General features: G+C 40.7%; 1 protein-coding gene across 1 annotated transcript in view; it reads left to right on the top strand.

Moving 5' to 3' along the window:
- myo5b (myosin VB) overlaps window positions 1–22,445 on the top strand; it is a 36,327-nt gene extending 13,882 nt beyond the window's left edge. The window contains exons 3-39 of the mRNA XM_080017450.1: window positions 24–195; window positions 2,941–3,085; window positions 3,829–3,985; window positions 4,122–4,265; window positions 4,372–4,453; window positions 4,893–5,000; window positions 5,171–5,280; window positions 5,403–5,668; window positions 6,036–6,117; window positions 6,216–6,356; window positions 6,879–7,001; window positions 7,156–7,239; window positions 8,037–8,174; window positions 8,271–8,368; window positions 8,971–9,057; window positions 9,728–9,839; window positions 11,211–11,422; window positions 11,661–11,817; window positions 11,950–12,189; window positions 12,740–12,976; window positions 13,280–13,373; window positions 13,565–13,710; window positions 13,868–13,987; window positions 14,106–14,240; window positions 14,376–14,441; window positions 14,553–14,792; window positions 15,891–15,985; window positions 17,300–17,498; window positions 17,587–17,680; window positions 17,820–17,963; window positions 18,056–18,207; window positions 18,299–18,385; window positions 18,516–18,666; window positions 19,976–20,270; window positions 20,389–20,563; window positions 20,645–20,725; window positions 20,818–22,445. Coding sequence (XP_079873576.1) covers window positions 24–195; window positions 2,941–3,085; window positions 3,829–3,985; window positions 4,122–4,265; window positions 4,372–4,453; window positions 4,893–5,000; window positions 5,171–5,280; window positions 5,403–5,668; window positions 6,036–6,117; window positions 6,216–6,356; window positions 6,879–7,001; window positions 7,156–7,239; window positions 8,037–8,174; window positions 8,271–8,368; window positions 8,971–9,057; window positions 9,728–9,839; window positions 11,211–11,422; window positions 11,661–11,817; window positions 11,950–12,189; window positions 12,740–12,976; window positions 13,280–13,373; window positions 13,565–13,710; window positions 13,868–13,987; window positions 14,106–14,240; window positions 14,376–14,441; window positions 14,553–14,792; window positions 15,891–15,985; window positions 17,300–17,498; window positions 17,587–17,680; window positions 17,820–17,963; window positions 18,056–18,207; window positions 18,299–18,385; window positions 18,516–18,666; window positions 19,976–20,270; window positions 20,389–20,563; window positions 20,645–20,725; window positions 20,818–20,970 — 5,322 coding nt within the window. The 3' untranslated portion in view covers window positions 20,971–22,445. The remainder of the gene's footprint in view (window positions 1–23; window positions 196–2,940; window positions 3,086–3,828; window positions 3,986–4,121; window positions 4,266–4,371; window positions 4,454–4,892; window positions 5,001–5,170; window positions 5,281–5,402; window positions 5,669–6,035; window positions 6,118–6,215; window positions 6,357–6,878; window positions 7,002–7,155; window positions 7,240–8,036; window positions 8,175–8,270; window positions 8,369–8,970; window positions 9,058–9,727; window positions 9,840–11,210; window positions 11,423–11,660; window positions 11,818–11,949; window positions 12,190–12,739; window positions 12,977–13,279; window positions 13,374–13,564; window positions 13,711–13,867; window positions 13,988–14,105; window positions 14,241–14,375; window positions 14,442–14,552; window positions 14,793–15,890; window positions 15,986–17,299; window positions 17,499–17,586; window positions 17,681–17,819; window positions 17,964–18,055; window positions 18,208–18,298; window positions 18,386–18,515; window positions 18,667–19,975; window positions 20,271–20,388; window positions 20,564–20,644; window positions 20,726–20,817) is intronic.
- Window positions 22,446–23,166: the final 721 nt, after the last annotated feature.

Genomic DNA, 23,166 nt, shown 5'->3' with positions numbered 1-23,166 from the left:
TCGCTTCCGTCATACTGTCCTAGCTTCTGGAGTATCCGGTTGGCTTAAAAGACAATCCTCTACCTTTCCTGCGAAACCCGGATATCCTTGTGGGAGAAAATGACCTCACTGCTCTCAGTTACCTGCATGAACCTGCTGTTCTGCACAACCTCAAAGTACGCTTCCTCGAGCCCAACCACATCTACACGTACTGTGGTGAGTTTCTTCAGGTCTTAGTAAAACATATATGTGTTACTACAGCACTTTTGTTGTTGCAAAAGTGAAATTAAATTGTGACGCTGATGAAGATGCTAGATTTTTTTTTTTTTGCAAAAGGGTTAAACAAGAATTGAGTCTCAAGTGAAACAGAAATAAAGTATCTTCAACTATTTTTGGAATTTTTAAGTCTGTGTATTTAAAAATGTGTTCTAAAGAAGTAATGCTCACCAAGGCTCTGAAGATAACTAGAAATGAGGTGTATCAAAGATATAAAATTTATGCTTTTTGGCTGAATTTGTAGTACATTAAGCTTTTTAAGGAGAGATCTTTTATTTGGCCCGATAGCCAAATTTACTTGTCTAAAATGGAAAATGTAGACCTATGAAAAAATAAGAAGAATCTTTATTCGTCACATGACACACCACACTACAACAACACATGCATATATATATACACACACATGCTTTTTGGGTGGTGGCCAGTGAAATGTGGCCTCTGCATTTCTCCCATCCTGGCTTGTCCTTCAGGACCTTCTTGCTGTGAGGCAGCAGTGCCATGCACTGCGCCACCGTGCCACTATAATAAAAAAATAAAACCAACAGGCGATTTGGACAATTATTATAGTTGTACATACAAGCAATGCAGTTAAACTTACATGAATTGACATTTATAAATGTGTGAACATTTTATTAAAAATATTTAAACATTAAAATGATGAAAAAACAAACAAAAATCACACACATTAAGGGGGGTGTCTGGTGGTCCTCCCCTAAGAAATTGAATGTGTCAAACACTTTATTTCCTGCATTCTGGTAAATTTCTATGCACCAATTTGTGCCTTTCTGCATCGGTTTATGGTGGAAATATGTCTATTCATGTAGAGGGAAACACAAAGCTGTTTTTATTGGGGGGGACAAATGCAAATGTTCTAAATTAAGGGGGATGTATCACTTGCATCCCCCCAAAATCTACCTTGCTAAAAGCAATGTTGGCTAATAAACAATAACTATTCAGACGTAGATCTTTCCAGGGTACAAAGATGAATGAGAATTCTTACTGAACCATTCAAATGCTCTTCACTCCGTTAGGAGACAATGGAGCAAGAAAAGTATTGGGAATGTAACATTTCATTCAAAACAATAGGATAGTTTTTTTTCATTAAATGCCTTTCTTTCATTATAATTGTGTAATTTGTTTTAGAGGATGTTAATTGAGTCCAGTCACATGAAATCATTATAAATGTTATTTTTTTGTAGTGGAATAAATGTAAACAAAATATTTCATACAGTTTCATAGATAAAAGGAATGCTTGGGAGCTGAAAGAGCCAAACTTTTCAACTTTGCTACTGCAAATGCATCTCTCACCTCCGCCCACTGCGTCCCTGTCCACTCCGTACGTTCTTCTCTAATCTGACATTTTTCCTAATGCTACTCATCATGTTCCATATAACATTATCTTATTTTTGATATCATTATCCAAATCGTATCCAAAACGTTAACTACTCCTGTGGAACGCGTACCCGTGCCTACCAGCACTTCTCACAAGCTGCTGGTCTCTGTTCTACTCTCACAAGTAGACAAGTCAAGTGGACATATCGTAGAAGATATCATATTTTATTGAATCGGAGCACACTTTTTCCTTAAAATCAGAACGCACAAGCGTTGGAGCTCAGTCAGACTCGACAGTTAATGTGCCGGCCCTGAGTGATCGGATCACAAAATGCAAATTGAAACGACAAGTGTAACCGAGCCCTTGGTCCGACGAGAACAAAGCAGAACTTTTTGGCTTGAACACTAAGCTGTGGTAACACCATCCCCGCTGTATAGTATGGTGGTGGTAGGATCCTGGATCAAAACTGCTCCCCCAGAAAGCTTCAAAGGGAGCGAGGAAGTTTGTCTTTCAGCAGGACAATACCCCAAATAACACTGCCAGAACAATGCTGGAGGGGCCTAAATTATAGGAGACTAGATATCATCTGGGAGCTTGGTTATTGTAATAACAAGATATAGTTAAATGTTGTCTTTAAAGCTGCATTAGAGTCAAGTGTTTTCTGAACTTCATGGACTACTCTAGCTGTTCTAATATGTTGTTCTAAAATTCTCAAATCAATACCAATGGTTGTTTCTCAATTCTTTATTCTGTGTAAATATCTTATGAAAGCACCCATAGTTGTCAAAAAAGTATTGTCAATAGTAGTGTTATATAATAGTATATTTTGTCAATGTCACCCAGCCCACACTGAGGCCCTCAGCTGTCCTGACCTTAGCCCATCCAACATCTGTGGCAAGACCTCAAAACCACTGTCCACCGATGCTCACCAAAAAACCTGGCTCAATTTGAGCAATTTTACAAGGAGTGGTGGACAAACCTTGATCCATCAGGCTAAGGAAAATGAATAGAGAATTATCCAAAAAAAACACTGGCTGCAAGATGCACAAAACAGGCACAATTGTAGCCTCGGCACAAGTCTTTCATCTAGTAGAAGAATTTTACATTTTTCTCTCATCTGTTTGAGTGATCAATTCCCTTCCTCACCGTCTCATCTAATTGCATAGTCAATTGTTTATTTTTATTTTTATTTTTTATTTATTGTTGATGTCGCCCACAAACTTGATATTGTTTTTGGTTGTATGAACACCCTAGATAAAACTATTGATTTGGCTGGATAGCCCAATAAACTGAGAATGTAATATCTTGCAGAGGATGAATTATGTCAAATGAATTACCTTCTCTTCCTTTAGGGATTGTGCTGGTGGCTATCAACCCATATGAGCAGCTGCCAATCTATGGCGAGGAAGTCATCAATGCCTACAGTGGCCAAAACATGGGGGACATGGATCCTCATATATTTGCTGTGGCTGAGGAAGCGTACAAGCAAATGGCGAGGTGTGGTGATATGCCCAACAATGTATTTTTTGTTTCATAAACAGAACAATTGTATGTGAACCTGGGCCTATGGCAATGCAGTGCAAATTAGTCCATCCACATACTCGTGTAACAATTTGTAAAGCAACGAAATGTAAAAATAGGGTTAACAAATAAAAGATGAGGTCCGATAAATGAAGAATAACACGCAATTTAAATCCCATTGCCTTGTTTTATTATTTCTGATTCCTTTTTTTAAATGTAAATATTTAATCATGAATATTTAAAGGTAATTTCAAACTTATTTACCAAATTAAAAACGTATCTATTTATTTGTTTCTTTGTTTATTTTAAATTACCTCTCACGGCCCACCTACAGTACCTTCATAGCCCATCAGGGGGCCACAGCCCACACTTTGGGCAACACTGGCATATAGAATCGCACAAGAATTTGACTTTGTGTTATACTTTATCTTAGTAGTATTTGTTTGGGAAGTAACATGTTATATCTTTTATAAAAAGAATAGTGTTGTACTGTTTTAATTCTTGGACAGTGAAAGTGTGTGGGACCAGTGTCTCCCGTCAGCATGTTGAGTCAATTCTCATGAAATCCAGTGGAATGCTCAACAATTCCACAATGTGGCACATTAGGACAGAGCCCTGCTTTCAATGGGAAGGAGATGGGGTTTTTAAAACTCGTAGTTTGGTCTTTTAAATGCCTGGACATATATCAAAATACTCTTCTGCCCGTGTCTGCTATATAGAGATGAGAGAAACCAATCCATCATAGTGAGTGGTGAGTCGGGAGCCGGGAAGACAGTCTCGGCCAAGTATGCCATGCGCTTCTTTGCGACTGTCGGGGGCTCGGCAAGTAACACGAATGTTGAGGAGAAAGTGCTGGCCTCGAGTCCCGTCATGGAGGTGAGTGGAAACAAAAGTCTCTGATCCTGTAGACACTGGCTTTAGTGGGTTTTTTTCAGCACAAACAAATCCTCCGTTTTATAGCTGTATGCTTGCTTGCTGCATGACATTTTCCACTGTCCTCGTTGCTAAAAAGGCGATTGGAAATGCAAAAACAACTCGTAATGACAACAGCAGCCGTTTCGGGAAGTACATCCAGATTGGATTTGACAGGCGTTACCACATCATAGGTGCCAACATGCGCACATATCTGCTGGAGAAGTCCCGGGTTGTCTTCCAGGTATGTCTTGCGTTACCGCGCTTGTGGATTCTTCATAATTGAATAATTGTAAGTCACAAGGATTGGATTTACTCCACAGTATTTATGGTAACTATTTATTTCTCAGGCCGAGGATGAGAGGAATTACCACATATTCTACCAGCTCTGTGCCTGTGCAAGTTTACCAGAGTTCAAAGACCTGGCCCTAAGTAAGTATCTCTCCTGCTGGAATGTGTGTCCTGGTCACAAGGAGAGATGCTTGCTTTTGTTTAAAGATTTTCACAATGATTCCAAAAAGTTTGTTAACATCGGGAGGACAAGGCCGATGAAGCACTTTTCACGCTAATCACACTAACACAAGGAATCTTAAAACATAACATTTTTTTTCTACTCCTCTTTATAATACTAAATCATAGAATTCATTTAATTTTGAGGTTAATTTCACAAAATGCATTTTTAATATAGACCTCTGACAGAATGCTTGTTATCGTGCAATGTGAAAAGAGATCATCAAGCAGATCATCATGCTAAAAGTGGGTGTGTGTGTTGTGCAGAGTTTTCAGACTTAGATGTAATAATCTCACCAATTTATTATCTTCTAAGTTTTTCCAAGATATACATTACGTGGCCCTTTTTTATACATCCTAGACAGTGCAGAGGATTTCATCTATACATCCTTTGGGGAAAACATCTTTATTCCTGGAGTCAACGATGCAGAGGACCTTAAAAAGACATTAGAGGCCTTAACGCTGCTGGGTAAGATAATAACATTTTTAAAGGCCATATCTGTACATTCACGGTTGCATGAGAGGTTTATTTTAACATTGGTTTATTTTATGGAGATTCCCATTTTATTATACAGACGTATGTTTTGTTGTAAATGCGTCAATCTCGTTTGATACTTGATGCTTTGTTTGCGACGACAGGCGTAAAAGAGAGCAGCCAGAACAGCATTATCAAAGTCATCGCGTCCATCCTGCATCTCGGCAACGTGGAAATCTGCACCGAAAGAGATGGAGACTCCTGTCACATCTCCGTACGTCACAGTCGCCGATTCAACCCTGCTGTCGTGGGCTTACGGTTCAGATTGAACTCTGAGCATTTGTCCACCGTGCTTTCCAAATATTGTGACAGGAGATAATTCTGTTGTGCTTTTAGCCGGAAGACGCCCACCTAAATCACTTCTGCCGATTGCTCGGTGTGGAACTGGAGCAGATGGAGCACTGGTTGTGTCACAGGAAGCTGGTCACCACGTCGGAGACCTACATCAAGAACATGTCCTGTAAACAGGCGAACAACGCCCGCGACGCTCTTGCCAAACACATTTACGCCCGCATGTTCGACTGGATCGTCCAGCACGTGAACAAGGCCCTGCAGGTCTCCTCCAAGCAGCACTCCTTTATTGGGGTTTTGGACATCTACGGGTGAGTTTACCATGTATGCGATTCAGATATTGTGCGTCCAGATGTGGCACAGATTTAAGGGTTCATAAGAGAGTTGCAGACGATGCTGTTTGAAAACAAGCTTGTATTAAACAAGGAGCAAAAATGTTTTACGATTCTACATATCATCTCATTGATTGGCACATTCCTGCATATGTTTACCTGCTTTCACTGAATGACTGTGTGAATTATGTAGTTAGCACAATGAAACAAAATATGTCCATTTTAAAGTGCTGAAATAAATATGCAAATAGCATTTTAGCTTACAAGAAGTATTGAAGAAAAATAAAAACAATCAATACTTTCAATGTGAGTCGTGATTATTTATGCCATGTTCTTGTCACCAAAGCTTTGAGACCTTTGAGATGAACAGCTTTGAGCAGTTCTGCATCAATTACGCCAACGAGAAACTTCAACAACAGTTCAACTCGGTGAGCCCTAACATTTTGACAAACAAACCCAAGAGCTGTCGAGTATTTCAAGCGTTCCTCAAGCGATTCGCACGTCTGAACCCGTGTCGTCTCCACAGCATGTCTTCAAACTTGAACAGGAGGAATATGTGAAGGAGCAGATTCCCTGGACTTTGATCGACTTCTATGACAACCAGCCCTGCATAGACCTGATAGAGGCCAAGCTCGGCATCCTCGACCTGCTAGATGAAGAGTGCAAAGTAGGAATTCATGGATGATGGCTATGTAGTAAGCCACAAAATGCTTCATTTACAAAATAAAAAAAATACACTGCACAGATCCAGCACAGTTGTATTTCAGCTATTTTAAAATATAATTTTTTCATAATTCGTGTTGTTAAATGTCCATCCATTACCTTTTCAATTTGTATTAACAAAATGTATTGATGTTTACAGTACTATTATTTTTTTGTTTTAAATGCAAAAGGTCTCAAAATTACTTTATCGTGTCATCATATTTAAAAATGTCATTAATTCAGTGTAAAACTTTCAGATATCTGTGGAAAGCAGACTGCTGAGTTGAAGGTTTTGGTTTTTTTTTGGTCTTTTTTTATTTTTTACCTCCCTTTATATGATCATTTTGATCATTACCAGCCAATTAAACAAAACAGACAATTTGGTTTCATCGCCTGCTCTTATCTGCGCTCCTTTTGAAGTTACTGATGTCAATGAACTTGTTTTTCTGAGTATCCTAAATAACTGAGTAATTTCCTCCGTCTCCAGGTGCCGAAGGGAATGGACCAGAAATGGGCCCAAAAGCTTTATGCACAACATTCTAGCAATGGCCACTTCCAGAAACCGCGCATGTCCAACACGTCCTTCATCATTCTACACTTTGCAGACAAGGTCAGAATTCACATTTCAAGGTGGATGTAAATAGGTTAAAATCCTTAATGTATTTCCTTAGGGTTGTCTTGTTTTTAAGCAAGTTTAAAAGTTTAAGAACTATTTGAATACATGTCAGCAGTTTTCATCGTTTTTCATCGAGTTTTCTCGTCAGGTTGAATACCAATGTGAAGGGTTCCTGGAGAAGAACAGAGACACGGTCTATGAGGAGCAGATTAATATCCTGAAAGCTAGTAAGGTAATTTCAATCAAAACTGAAAATGTCGGAATGTTTCAAAAGTATAAACCGCCATCATATTGAATGTAAACGCAACGATTAAAGGTTCCCACGTAGGGCACTCTTCTCTTAGGAAAACTCATTGGGCCTCATTCACCAACATGTGCAGAAAACTGTTGCTGCCCTATGACCAGGAAAGCTGGATTCCAGATAAGGAGTGTACCAGCCAGTTTGTTCCTACGAGGGTGTGCATGTTGATGAATTGTAACCTAAATTGACGGACAAGTGCCTGCAACTTATAATTTGTATAAACCATGCCCCGATTCCTCCATAATATGCAGAAATATATTCCTATTTATTCCTTATATTATAAGGAAGTTCCTTCTACAGGCTTAGCGATTGAAACAACTTGTACAGTGCACTGGCTATAACATAAAAAAAGTAATGTGTGTCAAGTCATTATAAGTTAATATTACTTATTTTTATATTGTGTTGTATACTATTCAAAATGTATCAATTTTCACAAATTGTGGTTCTAATATACCAATTTAGTTACAGTTTGGCAATACAATTTTCTTGGACTTTTGCGTCTTTATGATTTGTAGCAGTTCTATATTTTTTCCTAAAGTAAATAAAACAAAATTCCAGTTAGGGTATATTGATGAATTCTGCATACTCTAAGCACAGGTGTGTGTGTGTGTGTGTGTGTGTGTGTGTGTGTGTGTGTGTGTGTGTGTGTGTGTGTGTGTGTGTGTGTGTGTGTGTGTGTGTGTGTGTGTGTGTGTGTGTGTGTGTGTGTGTAAAACATTTATATTCAGTTTCAGCTTGTGGCAGATCTGTTTCTGGAGAAGCAGGAAGGGAGTTCAGCGGCTCGGTCTTCCAGGGTCAACGTCCGAGCTGCCAAGCCGGCACTCAAAGCTCCAAACAAAGAGCACAGAAAGAGCGTAGGACACCAGGTTAGCTCTGTCTCCATGGAGGTCAATCTGTCTCTAAATTAGGACTTAATCGCTTAACTCTTAAGCAATGCTCACTTCAGTTCTTTGTTTACCTAGTTCCGTAATTCCCTTCAACTTCTCATGGAGACACTGAATGCCACCACGCCTCATTATGTGCGCTGCATCAAGCCCAACGACGAGAAGGAGGCGTTCATGTGAGTCATTTGTCTTGATACCATTTGACAAGCCTGGCCCACACTACAACATTTTTTTAAATCTTAACAGATTTTGAAAATGTGAGAGATCCCACACATAACATATGATAAATTTACCAAAAAAAAACAAACAAAAAAACACTCGTAACTCGTAAATCTGGCATGATAATCTTTAGAAACATCAAAAAATCTGGACTTTGCCCACGATTATCAAAAGTTGTTTTACATTATTAGTACATTAAGATACACACAGTGAAACTGGAATCGACATTTGTCCCGTATCAGTTCTAGTTACGAGCAGGATCACAAAACTCCCTTTTGCGTGTCTTCTTAATGCATTCTTCCCCACAAGGGCTCTTTCAGGTCTCCTAAATTAAATAAGGTGTCTGAGTCACATGTTGTTTTCAAACTGAGCTAGCAGCTTGCGCCCATAGCAATCCACCAGACACACACTACTGCATTACGGCCACAATGCCAAAGTCAAAACTAAGGTAAAAACTCACTTTCAAAATCGTGAAGTCTCGTTGGGAGTCTGACCACCACCATCCAGGGCAAGGAAATCTTCTTTTTGAAACATTTATTTATTTATCCTGACCCTGCAGGTTCGACTCAAGGCGAGCCGTGCAGCAGTTGAGGGCTTGTGGGGTTCTCGAGACGATTCGCATCAGCGCCGCAGGGTTTCCGTCCAGGTACGTGCATTTAAAATATGTGATTGTGTCCCTCACCGCATATTTTATTATTTTTGATCAATTCAGTGTTTAATGTAATCGATTTGGTACTTAACTATCACCACTCACTAAAGATCACCTCAGTTGTGTATTATCATGTATGTTTCTTTAAGGCACCATAGAAACACAAACACCAGCTTACCTCATTTCACCCTTAACAGTAAACAAATGGAACCCTCAGATAACACTGAGGTCATTTAGTCGTTATGGGCTCGGGTATTTTCTTTATCGAATATTTCTTCAGCTATGTCTAAATATTGTGCCTACTAAAACCCCATTAAAACTTGTCTTGGTCTTAATAAAGGAGAAATTAAATTCTCTTTTTCTTTTTAGAAGATTTATTTATAAAAAAAAAAAAAAAAAATTATAATTAAATATTAAAAATAAAATATATATAAAATAATTTTCTTTCATTTTACTTTTTTATATATCCTGAGGCATCAAAGCAATAAACACAGACAGTTCCTTAAAAATAAAAAAAATAAAATAAAAAAAATAAAGTGTAAATAAATGTGTGATTAAATAAAGGAGAGCTTTAGTTTTATTGTTCATGATGATGAATTGGACGACGAGCCAACATCAGACACTGCGTGTTTATTGGATGAAGGTTAACATCAACCTCCATTTCCAGGTGGACATACCAGGACTTCTTCAACAGATATAGAGTGCTTCTGAAAAAGTCTGACATGGTCACTGGAGACAAGAAGCTTGTGTGCAAGAATCTACTGGAGACCTTGATAAAGGTACGGTATGGATCTTTACCTGGCAGTAGGATACATTTTATTTGAGGGAATAATATGCAGAAAACAATCGGAAACGCTTTTTACACTAAACATTAACAGTCATTCAGGACTTAAGGGAACTAGGAGTAGTTTTCTCAGTGACCATTTCTGGGAATATAGGCTTTCCTTTGAGCTCCATTACCTCTTATTGCAAAGAGTGAAATGTATGGAAGAGAAACGTGGGAGATGTAGCAGTAGTTTGCAAGATATACAGCAAAGAGGTCATAATTTACTATAAATTGTATGTATTTTGGGGTTATACACCTCTGTAACAAGCTTTCGGAACATTTTGATTGATAAAGATTTGGGGTGTTCATCTCTACCTTATACTGTAAGACAATCTGATACGTACTGTATCTAGATACATGGGCTGCGATACATTTTAATATGGAATGATTTTGTGAGATATGATGCAATCTGATACAGTTCTTAACATTTGTTTAATGTAGACTTTCATTTTCCATTAAATTTAAAGAAACCAATTCTATTAAAGTGGCATTGCTTACCTTCAAATAGCAAAAATACTCGGGATTCCCTGGTCTTCCCAAGTATTTTTGTTACTTTATGGAATTAAGATGTAAAAATATCGAATATATTGTGATTCTGATATAGTACTATATAATATTGAAATAACCCTGGATGCATTGGAGTATTTTTAATTGTCGGTTAGAATGTCTTTCACTGCGGTTGGTTAACAAGTTCAACTCTTTTTTTTTTTTTAAGACTGTTCTTAGAGAGTCACTCAGTAAAACGAGTCGTTCCATTTGATTCAGTTGGTTTAATGCATGGTGAGATCTATTCATTTTTGTTGGTTTCTACTTCTATGAAACAAACATTTTAAACCTAAGGAAGGGACTGTCCCGCTCCGCCTTTAGATCAGGACAGTGGATTGCGTAATGGAGAGGGAGCAATCTCCAGTCCACTGTGCGTTCAGTTTCCCGTGTCTCCAAACAAATAATTATTCTTTTTAAAGTAACATGACTTGTAACGTCAGATCAGTGAGTCTTCCGCAGCAGCTTAGTTTATACTAAAGTAGAATTAGCAGCAAAGCTTCAGTCAACAGATTCATAACTTCAGAATCGGGCAATCGACCGGTTCATGGTACATTTAGAATGATCCAGGGGTCCGCGAATCAATGTTGTGGCATCTTTAACATTAAAAGCGGTTTCCGATTCGTATCAGTGAATCGTTACACCGTTAATAAAGAAGCATCAAAAACATGGACACCACTTATGTGATGTGAGCTGTGTACTTCAACGCGTTGAAGTACACTGTTATTCCTGACTGAGCAATATTGACGCATTTTTTTTGTTTTTGGCTCTTCAACCCAAGGACCCAGACAAGTTCCAGTTTGGCAAGACCAAGATTTTTTTCCGGGCGGGCCAGGTAGCTTACCTGGAGAAGCTGAGAGCCGACAAGTTTCGCTCGGCCTGCATTAAAATCCAAAAGACGGTGCGAGGCTGGCTGCAGCGCGTGCGCTACCGAAAGATTTGCAAGTCTGCCATCACTTTGCAGCGTTATGGCCGCGGATACCTGGCCCGCAGGTTAGGATATATGTACTCATATAGACTATGGGCTGGTAGTGGCTACTTTCTAGTATGTTACATAAGAATTTTGTAAATACTGCCTAGGAATAACACAATAGTACTAGTGCTATAATGTGATGGTAAAAAATATATCTGAACACTAAACGATTTATTATTTAGTTTTAATTTCGTATCTTGCGGTGTCTTGTTCCCTCTCTTCTCCATTCTCACCCGTGTTCACTCTTTTTTGCTTCAGGTATGCGGAGCAGCTACGGCTAACCCGCGCCGCCATCATATGTCAGAAGTGGTATCGGATGGTGCGGGTTAGACGGGCCTATCTCAAAGTGAGACTAGCTGTCATCATCATTCAGGCTTACACCAGAGGCATGTACACGCGCAGGATTTTCCAAGAGGTACCACATTTTTTTTATATTCTTTTTCTTTTGATTTGCTCTTTCCCTCCTGCCCCGGCTCCAGTTCCATCAGGTTTTCTCTCCTCGTCTCATCTCTCATCTGGCCTCAACTCTAAAATCTTGCCTTTGTAGTTCCTGCTGCACCATAAGGCCATGGTCATCCAGAGGGCCGTCCGCGGGTGGCTGGCGAGGAGGAGGTTCAAACAAGCGCGCGACGCGGCCATAACCATCCAGTGTGCCTACAGACGCACGCGGGCCAAACGGCAGCTCAAGCAGCTCAAGATCGAGGCGCGCTCCGCCGAACATCTGAAAAAGCTCAACAGCGGCATGGAGAACAAGATTGTTCAGCTCCAGAGGAAGATGGATGACCAGGTAATCGTGGACGTCTCTTGTATTGAATCCACACACTCTAGGGGTACTGTAAAAATACATAAACCATGGAGACGGTAATTAAAATAGCATAATATTTCACATTTCACGTGAAATAGGCGTAGCTTGCAGAGCTAGTTCTGTCAGACATCCCGAGGGCGCTACACGCTCCACACCCTTATGGGCTGGCCTATTTAAGCAGCCATCTCTCTTGCCTACACGCCTTGTGTCCTGCTGTGCGGCCTGCTTGCTTGCTGTGTTGCTGCATTCCCTCCACCTCTCCTGCATCCACCTGTTGGGCTCTACTCTTCTATCCAATAGGGGGATTCAAGCCCATCATTCATATATTTCTAGCTCATTAAGCATGCCTATGTTTTCTGTACGCCTTACTGAGCGGCTGTGCAGACGCCCAAACTCAAACGATGACAAATAAATATCATTTTCAATTAAATATAAGAGTTGTCGTTCAGAAATACAATGAATCTGGACTGCGGTTGCCAGCATCTTAGTAGATGTGATATTAGTGATTTATTTTCTGTCCATCCCACTCTAGTCTAAAGGCTTGAAATCCCAGAATGAGCAGCTGATGAATACCAATGCTGCCCTGGGTATGGAGTTGAGCAAGATGCAGAAGGAGCTGGAGCAGGTCCGCGGTCCCCACGGCGACGGCAATCAGCTGATCAGCCTCCAAGAAGAGCTGGAGCGGTTGAGGGCCGAGCTCCGTGAAACGGGCGAAGCCAAGCAGAGATTGGAGGAGGAGCACTGCGACGAAAGGCTTGGATGGAAGCGGGTGAGCGGAATTCTGTGATGAGAGACGGCGATGAACCTGTTAAGGAGCCCCAGAATCTTATCGGGGAGTCTGTGAGAATGTTGGAAGAGATTGAATTGTTCTGTTTTCGACACCTGCGTTCCCGAATTCCACATAAAGAACACACACACACACACACACACACACACACACACACACACACACACACACACACACACACACACACAGGTTCAAACCGTTTCCTTACTTACATGTGTCACAACATAAATCGGAGCAATTCAGCCCGCGATCACTGGTTGAATACCCCTTTTGTTTTTGTTTCAGAGGGTGGAAGAGCTAGAGACGGAAAACTCCTTGTTGAAAAGTGAAAAAGAGGAGATGAATCGGAGGATCCTTCAACACTCCAAGAGCACTGAAGGTGAGCAGTGGTGGTCTCATCACACGCCGACTACTGGGGGCCTGTTATTCTCCCTCCCGGTGGGGAATCAATCTCTCTCTCTGTGTGTGTGTGTGTGTGTGTGTGTGTGTGTGTGTGTGTGTGTGTGTGTGTGTGTGTGTGTGTGTGTGTGTGTGTGTGTGTGTGTGTGTGTGTGTGTGTGTGTGTGTCAGACCAGGAGAACAGCGCTTCCCAGAGAGAAATGCATCTTCAGGCCGAGCTGGATAAGGACAGGCAGAGCTACCAGAACCTCCTCAAGGAGTTCTCCAGGCTAGAGCAGAGATATGACAACCTGCAGGAAGAGGTTTCCCTTACCAAGGTGAAATTCATGTCACCAGTTTGTTTGTTTAAAAGTGTCTATCAACGCTACGTCTGCTCGAGCGTCAAATTAATGACCTAAATTAGCCAATTGTCGTGATGAGCTAGCCAGCAGGAATCGGGGATAACGCTGTTTGCTGGATTTCCTGATCCTCCAGTTCCAGAAAGGTCATCGAAGGAATCCTTCCAACCAGAGCAGCCTGGAGTCTGACTCCAACTACCCTTCCATTTCCACCTCAGAGGTTGGAGACACTGAAGACAGCATTCAGCTGGTCGAGGTAAAATACCCGCCACGCTGATATATTGTGCGCGTCTTTTGATTGATTACTGAGTCATGAGGCGAGGGCTGTCATGACGATTTGTGGATATACAGTTGAACGTCTGTCCCATCTCCAGGAAATGGGAGTAGAAAATGCAGCGATGGACATCAGCCTGTTCATGAAGCTGCAGAAACGGGTCCGAGAGCTTGAGCAGGAGCGGAAGAGGCTGCAAATTGAGCTGGAAAGGATCGAGGACTCGGCCAAGAGCACGGTGAAAATCTCTATGGAAAATATCCGCTTGGACAGTCTCCTTGAGTGAATAAATAGTTTTCACTTGACCAGACGACTATTATAATGTAACATTTGCAACACTATATCTTCAAGTGTAATCTTTACAAACCTTCAGGGCACTGAGTCGAGGAGCCCGATGTCGGAGCAGGATATTGCTGATCTGGCGTACAACAGTCTCAAGGTCTCGAATGTGGATCAATGCAGAAACACCCGGTCCCGTTGTGGGGCTTTTCTCAGATGTACGCGTGATGATGCGGCCGTCGCACATGACATGAAACCGTTTCCTTTTCAGAGGGAGGAGCTCGAGTCGGAGAACAAGAAACTCAAGAATGACCTGAATGAACTGAGGAGGACCATTGCTGACCGTGCCTCGCAAAACGGCACTTCCCATGAGCTGCAGGAGAGCTATAATTTGCTTCTCCACCAACTGAAGGGAGCAAATGAGGAGCTGGAGGCGCGCAGAGAGGAGGTCCTCATTCTCAGGACCCAAATAGTCAGTGTCGCCCAGCAGCAAGAGAAGAACGACCATATTGTAAGTCAACCAGCGTTTCCGTTATCCAGTAATTGCCGTCTTTTGACCAGGAAAATCTGTTGAAGTCCGACGTATTTAAATCTCCCCAGTCCTAATGTCCTGCGAAAGTAATTCCCTCCAAGCGCCATTTGAATTAGTGCTGGGTGGATCATTTCGATAAAGTCTACAGATCTGTCCATTTTTGCGCTCTGCAAGTTGCAACGGGAAGCTGATCGGTTTGGAAGATCTAAAGCTGATGTGAAAGCTTCAGCCCTGACCAATCATGTTTGTCGATATAGAACTAAGCCCCGCCCCCTCCTTGTGGACAGGTTGCGCTTGTAAACACACACACACAGCGAGCGTCTAGAACTCTGAGGAGAAGCAGAAAGATGATGCATTGTTGGGACATATACATCCATAGTTTGGCGTTTTTTTGGAGGATATTTCAATTCAGATCCAAAGCAGACGGTGAATATTCATTGTGTAAAATATGTCAAATAGACATCCCAAACGAAGACGGACAAACCAAAAACGTTATATATTATTTAGATCTACCCGCCATATTTATTTATCTTTTTGATTTGATCAAAATTTAATTTAGTGAAATGTTAATAAAAGCAGCTGCACTTGTTAATTATTGTTCACCTGTGGAAATTATTTGATTTCAAGTAGTAATATTCATACTATTTATTTATTTATTTTTAAAATGGCAGTTTCTGACGGGACTTGTTTTTAATATTCAACAAAAAATATTATACATCTACATCCCTTGATGATGTCATTCTCTATATAGTCTGCTTAATTGTTTTTAAGCTCAATAAACTCAGATAATATTTGACCGGAATCTCTCCCGTTTGCCCGGGAAATTTAAGTCTTTCAGGACATGTTGACCGGCACCAGTTTCTTCTAACGGAAACTCTACTAAGTTAACGGCTTATTACTAAAATGACTTTGTTGTACCACACTTTTGCCAATTAGCAGCTGCAGATCTTAATCCTTTGTGACTTTAGGTTGTCTGGGTATTTGGTAGGTGTGCAGATGATTTAAATGATAAACATATGGTTTTTTTTTAATTTGAGAACACAACTTTTTGTTACTCCCGACTTTTATTTTCCACAGGGAAGTAAAGCTGGAGCTGAGCTGAACAACAGCAAACAGCCTGTTGACAAAGAAAAGGCTCTGAAGGCCAACCCCGGAGCGTGCGAGTCCGACAAGTAAGCGTCCGTTTACCGTATAAGAGTAAAATGATCAGGATACAGCAGCAGCGAGCTTCTTCACTCTTCCGATATTTCTCTTCCGATATTAAATATTCTTAAGGTTTAAAAGCCATAATAATAATAATACTAATATGATGATACTTATATAGAAATTAACGTTGCCTTATTTGAGATACAATACTTTCTCAATGACTGACTTATGATAGATGATCACTAAGCCCTCACTTTTACAAATACATTTTTTTACAAATACTGTACGACGGGGCCTAATATAAGGCATTTTTTAATTATGTAAACGATAACATTAAACCGCACCATACCCTACTTATGAGAATCAGTGCTGTTGAGGGTGTGATCCCAAAAAAAAAGATGACTTCATAACATGACAATCATGACATTAGTATGAGTAATCATTATGATAATAAAAAATAATGAAATGATTGCATGACAAGATCAGGTTAAAACATTTATGTCAGCAAGTTATGATGTGAACATAGGATTGATATTGTCAGATTTTTTGGTTTATACATGGTCATCGTTTTCCTCTCTTTGTTACTAGGGAATAACTTCATTATCAGTGATTAATAAGGTTATGTACGTTATAACTTAAAAATGTTGTTATTTTGTTTTAGAAGAAAGTCGTGGTATACATCGTTTGATATATATTATCACTTTCCTCTAATATGAAATAATGTGGTCTTTTCGTGTAATGACATATGAATTTTACCAAACTTGTATTAATATAACGGTTATTATATTATTACACTAATCTCTGTCACAATGTAGCTGAATGTTATTCTCCCTTGTAAGTCGCTTTGGATAAAAGCGTCTGCTAAATGACTAAATGTAATGTAATGGTTATTACATCATAACGTAATCGTATTATACTTTTCCTTTTTTTTTTGTTTTATGCCACCAAAACATACACACCATATGAACTTCTGTTGTGTTTCCTCCTTTCTTTTTCTCTTTTCCCTCTTTTTTTTTTTTCCAAATTTCTTTTCCCCTCTGGCTCGCGGACGCCAGTGGAACTCAGGACTGGGGCGATTTGAACGAAGACGGCGAGCTGGCCTTGGCCTACCAGGGTTTAAAACAAGTAGCCAGGTCTATCTCTCTCTCCATCTGTGCTCCGCTTCTTTGCTTTCCACTTCTCCCTACTCCTCGTCTCGATTGTGTCTTTGGTAGTTTAAAGGAGGACTACTGAGGCCCCCTTTTTTTAGATATATGATTTAAGTGCGAACAACCTCTCCAGGGTTAGATTTTAGCGATGGATCTCACCTCACCCCCCCCCCCCCCCCCCCCTCCTACCAGGCTGTTGGAGGCCCAGCTCCAGTCTCAGTCTCGGCAGCATAAAGACGAGCTGGAAGCCCTCCACACGCAGATCGAGCTCCTGAAAGACGATTCGGAGAAGAAGCAGGAGAGGTTAAATAACATCATGGCGCTGTCCCCGGAGGCCCAGGTTGAGTACAGCGTCCAACAAGAGCTGACCCGCCTCACCAACGAAAACCTGGTGAGGGCGCCGCTCCGGCATGGATCTGTCGCACCCACGGGACGGGACAACCCGGGAACGCCGCTAACGTCGTCTGTTTTTTTTTTAGGACTTTAAAGAATTAGTGGAGAAGCTGGAAAAGAATGAGAGGAAGCTGAAGAAACAGCTGAAGATCTATATGAAGAAAGTGCAAGAGCTCGAAGGTACGCTCAACTCGGTGGGGTGGATGGTGAAAGCGGCTTTGGGCGGCCGTAGCACGTGGAAACGTGCTGTGAAAATGCCATCTGTTTACCTGTTTGAGTATTGATTTTGGTCTTGACCGCGGTCACCTGTGCTCCGCAGCGCCCCAGGGTGCGGCTCAGCCCAGCAAGGCTAGGCCTCAGCTGAGTCGCCAGGTCACAGTGCAGCGCAAAGAGAAGGACTTTGAAGGCATGCTGGAGTACTACAAGGAAGACGAGGCACTTCTCGTCAAATCTCTGATAACCGGTCAGACATGGCTCTCTCCCTTCCGTCCCTCTCTTGCTTTGCCACTTGCTTGTCAGGATGTGTCACAATGGATTTTATGCTTTCTTTCTCAGACATAAGGCCAAGTGTGGTGTCTGCCACGGTCCCCTGTCTTCCGGCCTACATACTGTTTATGTGCATCCGTCACGCCGACTACGTCAATGACGACGAGAAAGTGGGGGCTCTGCTTACCTCCACTATCAATGCCATCAAGAAGGTCCTCAAGGTAGTGTATATACCTCCCAGTCGGCCTTTTTACAATTCTAGATGTGATGGAGAGGTTGTTTTTATTTTAACGTGTCCCGATTCTCTCGCAGAAAAACAACGATTTTGAGATGACCTCCTTCTGGCTGGCCAACACCAGTCGTCTCCTGCACTGTTTGAAGCAGTATAGCGGAGATGAGGTGAGGAGATGTGTACATAAAAAAATAGCAGGAGATTTGCAGGACAATGCATGAGACTTACAATTTGATATGTTTTCCCATCATTCCCCATGCCTACACATTGAAGTAACTCTAAAATATCTTTGTCTAGGTGTTCATGACCCAGAACACGGCCAAACAGAATGAGCATTGCTTGAAGAACTTTGACCTGGCCGAGTATCGACAGGTGCTGAGTGACCTCTCCATCCAGATCTACCAGCAGCTCATCAAAGTGGCAGAAGCCATCATGCAGCCCATGATCGGTTAGTTCCCGGTTAAGCAACTTGACACACAAGCGTGATAAAGAATAATTTTTATAATTTATCGACAAATCCCCTGACTCAAGTACCTTTTTTATGTGAAACCTTATTACATTACTGAAAGACAATAATAAAAATATATAAAATAAGAAAACTACACCTTTAACATCTGCAACTAGACTATTTTGTGTACTTGCTTAGTCTCATTGAAAAACCTGTGTCAAATTCTAACTTATTATTTGTTATATTAAAAGTTAAAACCAAGCTCAATAAAATTAACACCCCAAATATAAATAAAACTTTTGGCAACAACAAACCTAAACAATTAACAACAAACAACAACAAAAATAACTGTCTATAAATAGTAAACCACAAAATTATAAGAAATGATGAACAATAACCTATATATACAATTAAAATAAATAATTGTATAGAAGCAATATACAATAAACCTGATGATAGACAATACAAATATAAACTAAAAATGTATAATCAGCAACCGTTAACAATAAATTATAAAAATTAACCTCAGAAATAAATAAGTACAATTTTGCAATATACTATCAACTTAAAAAATAAAAATGAAAAAAACCTAATGATAAACAATAAAAATAAATAATTTAATAAATAAAATTAATTAAAATTTTGCTATATACAACATCAAAAAACAATTTCCATTCTGACAGTTTATGCAGTAATCTGACAGTGATGTATTGTAGATCAGTGTTTGTCAACCACTGTGCTTGGAGTTCACCAGGTATGCCCTGACCGTCTCAAATTCATAAATAACGACAAGTAACTACTATTCTTAGTGGTGAAAGCTTAGACTATTTGATTATTATTTATTTATTATTATTTTTAATTCTGTGACAAGTCACTCTGTGAAAAGTTGTTCAGTTTTCAGACTCTTGGTTTGATTCAGACGCTTTAATGCACGGTGAGCGAGGGAGGACTTCCGGTGAGCGACGAACAAGAGTTAATTATTTAAGCTACAAGATTCGTTCGCTCTCCCAACTATTTTGCCGAGTGACTCCCAAGTCATTTCCAAGATTTGTTCTCTACAAATACATCGTTGGCAAGTCGTGCATCACTGTTAGAAGTGAGGCTTATTGTGATGCACCACTCGTGGGATTATTTCATTGTAAAAAGTGTGGCGTGCCAGAAAAAAGATAGGGAAACACAGATATAGAAAATATAATATAAGTAATACTGCTGATGTGACCAGATAACATCAACTTATCTCTGTGAGGGGAAATTCAGGTGTCACGGCGGCAAAACACAATGGTTGAGCAAAACTCTCTTTCCTGGTTAGTGTCGGCGATGTTGGAGAGCGAGAGCATTCCCAGCCTGGCCGGGGTGAAGCCGATGGGCTACCGGAAGCGGTCGTCCAGCATGGACGACGACGGCAGGAGCCCCAGCAGCTACACCCTGGAGGCCCTGATCCGGCAGCTGGGCCAGTTCAACGGCATCATGGGCGAGCACGGCATGGACCCGGAGATCATCAGCCAGGTGGTCCGGCAGCTCTTCCACTGCATCAACGCCATCACCCTCAACAACCTGCTGCTCCGAAAAGACGTCTGCTCGTGGAGCACCGGCATGCAGCTCAGGTACGCTCCAAGGAATCCAGGCTCTCCCTGCTCTGTTTCTCCCCGTTTCAGAGCCGGAACAGAACTCCCCTTTCAGGAGGAACAGAACGATGCGTGAAGCCTCCGTCTCTCTTTCCAGGTACAATATCAGTCAAATGGAGGAGTGGCTGAGAGGAAATAATCTGCACCAGAGCAAGGCCGCGGCTACCTTAGAGCCCATCATCCAGGCGGCTCAGCTGCTGCAGGTGAAGAAGAAGACGTCGCAGGACGCCGAAGCCATCTGCTCCCTGTGCGCCGCTCTCAACGTGCAGCAGGTACGGGCGGGCAAACTCTGCGTTGGTAAGAAGCTCTCGATGAGCGCGACGAGCCCGCGACTAATCTCCTCTGTGTCGTAGATCGTCAAAATCCTCAACCTCTACACGCCGCTGAACGAGTTTGAGGAGAGGGTCACGGTGTCCTTCATCCGAAATATTCAGGTGACAACGTCTTTACGCGCTTTGAGAGAAAAGAAAAGTGTCTTTTCTTTTTGCGCCACACTGACGCAACTTTCATCCCTGGTTTTCTGCAGAGTCGTCTCCAGGAGCGAAACGACCTGCCCCAGCTCCTCATGGACACCAAGCACACCTTCCCCGTGTTGTTTCCCTACACTCCGTCTGCGCTCCACCTGGAGAGCCTCCATATCCCAGCCTCCCTCAGCCTGGACTTCCTCATCAGAGTTTGAGACGTTACATTTTCTCTCTTTTTTTTTTTTTTTACTTAATAGAGTGCACCAGACGTCTATTAGAACTCCTTGGGATTGGCTGAGGGGTTGACAAACGGACAGGGGGTACGTGGTGTAGGATCATTTGAACTGCTGTGTAAATGGTTGTTTTTATTTATACACGTCTTCCAATTTCAAACCTCCAACAACAACAGATACTGATCAGCTCTGTAAAGTTTTCCTTAACGTACGTGTGTGTGTGTGTGTGTGTGTGTGTGTGTGTGTGTGTGTGCGTGTGCGTGTGCGTGCGCGCGCGCATATATACACACGTATTTATGTATGTACAGTATATGTATTTATATATACACACACGTATATATGTTTGTGTGTATATATATATACACTGTATGTATGTTTGTGTGTGTGTCTTTCTATATATAAATGCCTTTAGTCCAATGGTTACTCTTACCATCTCATGCATCATGGAAGTAAACAAACATAAACCAGACAAAAAAATATAGTGTTAATGGCCGATTGATTTGAAGAAAAAAGGGGAATTTTATTTATAATGTCGATTCATAATGACATTATAAAGGGAATTTATAATGTTGAGAGTGATTCTTTTGAATTGAAGCGGTCACGCTCGCTTTGTAGGAAAAACAAAGTAACTCTGTCCCACTACTGGTTGCTCCAGCAGGACTGTTGCCTTCCGAGTGTCTTCAGGGTTCACTAATAATATATACAGATACATATACATGTACATTATGTACGCAGTGCCTCATTTAGAATATTTCACTGACGGTCTCCTTTTGGATCGATGCACTCTGCTGTCTCGCAGTGAAAATGGAACTGACATTGCCTGTCAAGTGTGCCACTAGGATTGATGAGTACAATATTTTGTATGACTTGGATTACATATATGGATATATACCTGAGTTTATAGGGTTGGGTATTATCAATGAAGCCTCCGGTCTATGCCTGCAGTATGTCTCGTGAAGGGATGATTGGAACTTTTTTTTCTTAATCTGATGAAGTTTATTATAGATTATAAAAAAAAAAAGTGCTTTAAAAGATCATTTTGCAGGAGTCCATTTGAAATTTGTCTAATATACTTTTGTAAAATATTTCATTAGCTCAGTATTTTGGAACATCTTTATTTTCCATTTTATGAGTGTTATAGTAAATAATGATTTGTTTACTTGAGTTGATTTCCTGTTTTGTCTTCTAAACTGTAGAAGGAAGCTCTTCGTGTGGAACAAATTTTCCTTGTAGTTTGGAGGGTTAAGATTATGCAAAATCTCACTGAAATAATAATAAAAGTGCTAAATTTATTTCAATGAATATGCTCTGAAAATGAAATAACTTAAACATATGTGTATTGTGAAGTATAAATACCTTTTCTTCTGTTCTATTGATGTGTTTTGATCGAGATATATTTGTAATTGGTCAATGAATAAAACAAACATTTTGTATTTTGAGAGAAATTGAATCTCACAACTCCCTTCAAGGGTACTTTTGAAAATAAAAAGAAGTTATTATATTTCGTTTTTTGTTCTTGGCTCCGTATTAGAAACAAGATTGCAACTGTTTTTGCTGATTTGTTGACCCCTGCCATTGTCAAAAGTATAGGTTAGCCCTTCCGTAAATTTTCCGTATGTTATTTTGGCTACACTCTAAAAGAGCTGATTTGTTAACTTAAGAGAATAGCAAGAGGAAGTTGTGTCGCCTCCTCCAACTGCCGTCACCAACGGGTCACGACGCTTCGGATGTTCAAGTTCAAAGGGTTATTTTACACATACATACATATACATACGGTCAAACATATATGCAGTGAAATGTCATGACACCTGGTGATTACGCACTATATGCTCTAGAAATACAAAATTGCAAAAAATGGAATAATTTGAATAAGATGTGATATTACAGTTACTCAAAACATGGCCAAAGAAATGTCATAATGTGAGAAAAGGAGATTTAACTTTTTTTTTTAACGCCTTTCTTAACCCTTTAAAACCGGTTGGATTGCATTTAAGCACAGTGAGAATCTGCAGCAGAGTGGTCAGTTGTCACAGTAAAAAAAAAAATAAAAATAAGAATTTGCTCCAAGTGACTTTAAGTCAAAGAGATGGCAGTCAGCCCCCGCTCGTCTAAAGAGGACCCCACCAATTTTACCCACCGCACGTGCTGCTTGCGTGGTTTGTGTGAACACGCTTCTGC

This window comes from Zeus faber, assembly GCF_960531495.2.
Source record: "Zeus faber genome assembly, chromosome: 17".
NCBI lineage: Eukaryota > Metazoa > Chordata > Actinopteri > Zeiformes > Zeidae > Zeus > Zeus faber.
This window is presented reverse-complemented; position numbering and strand designations above follow the sequence as displayed.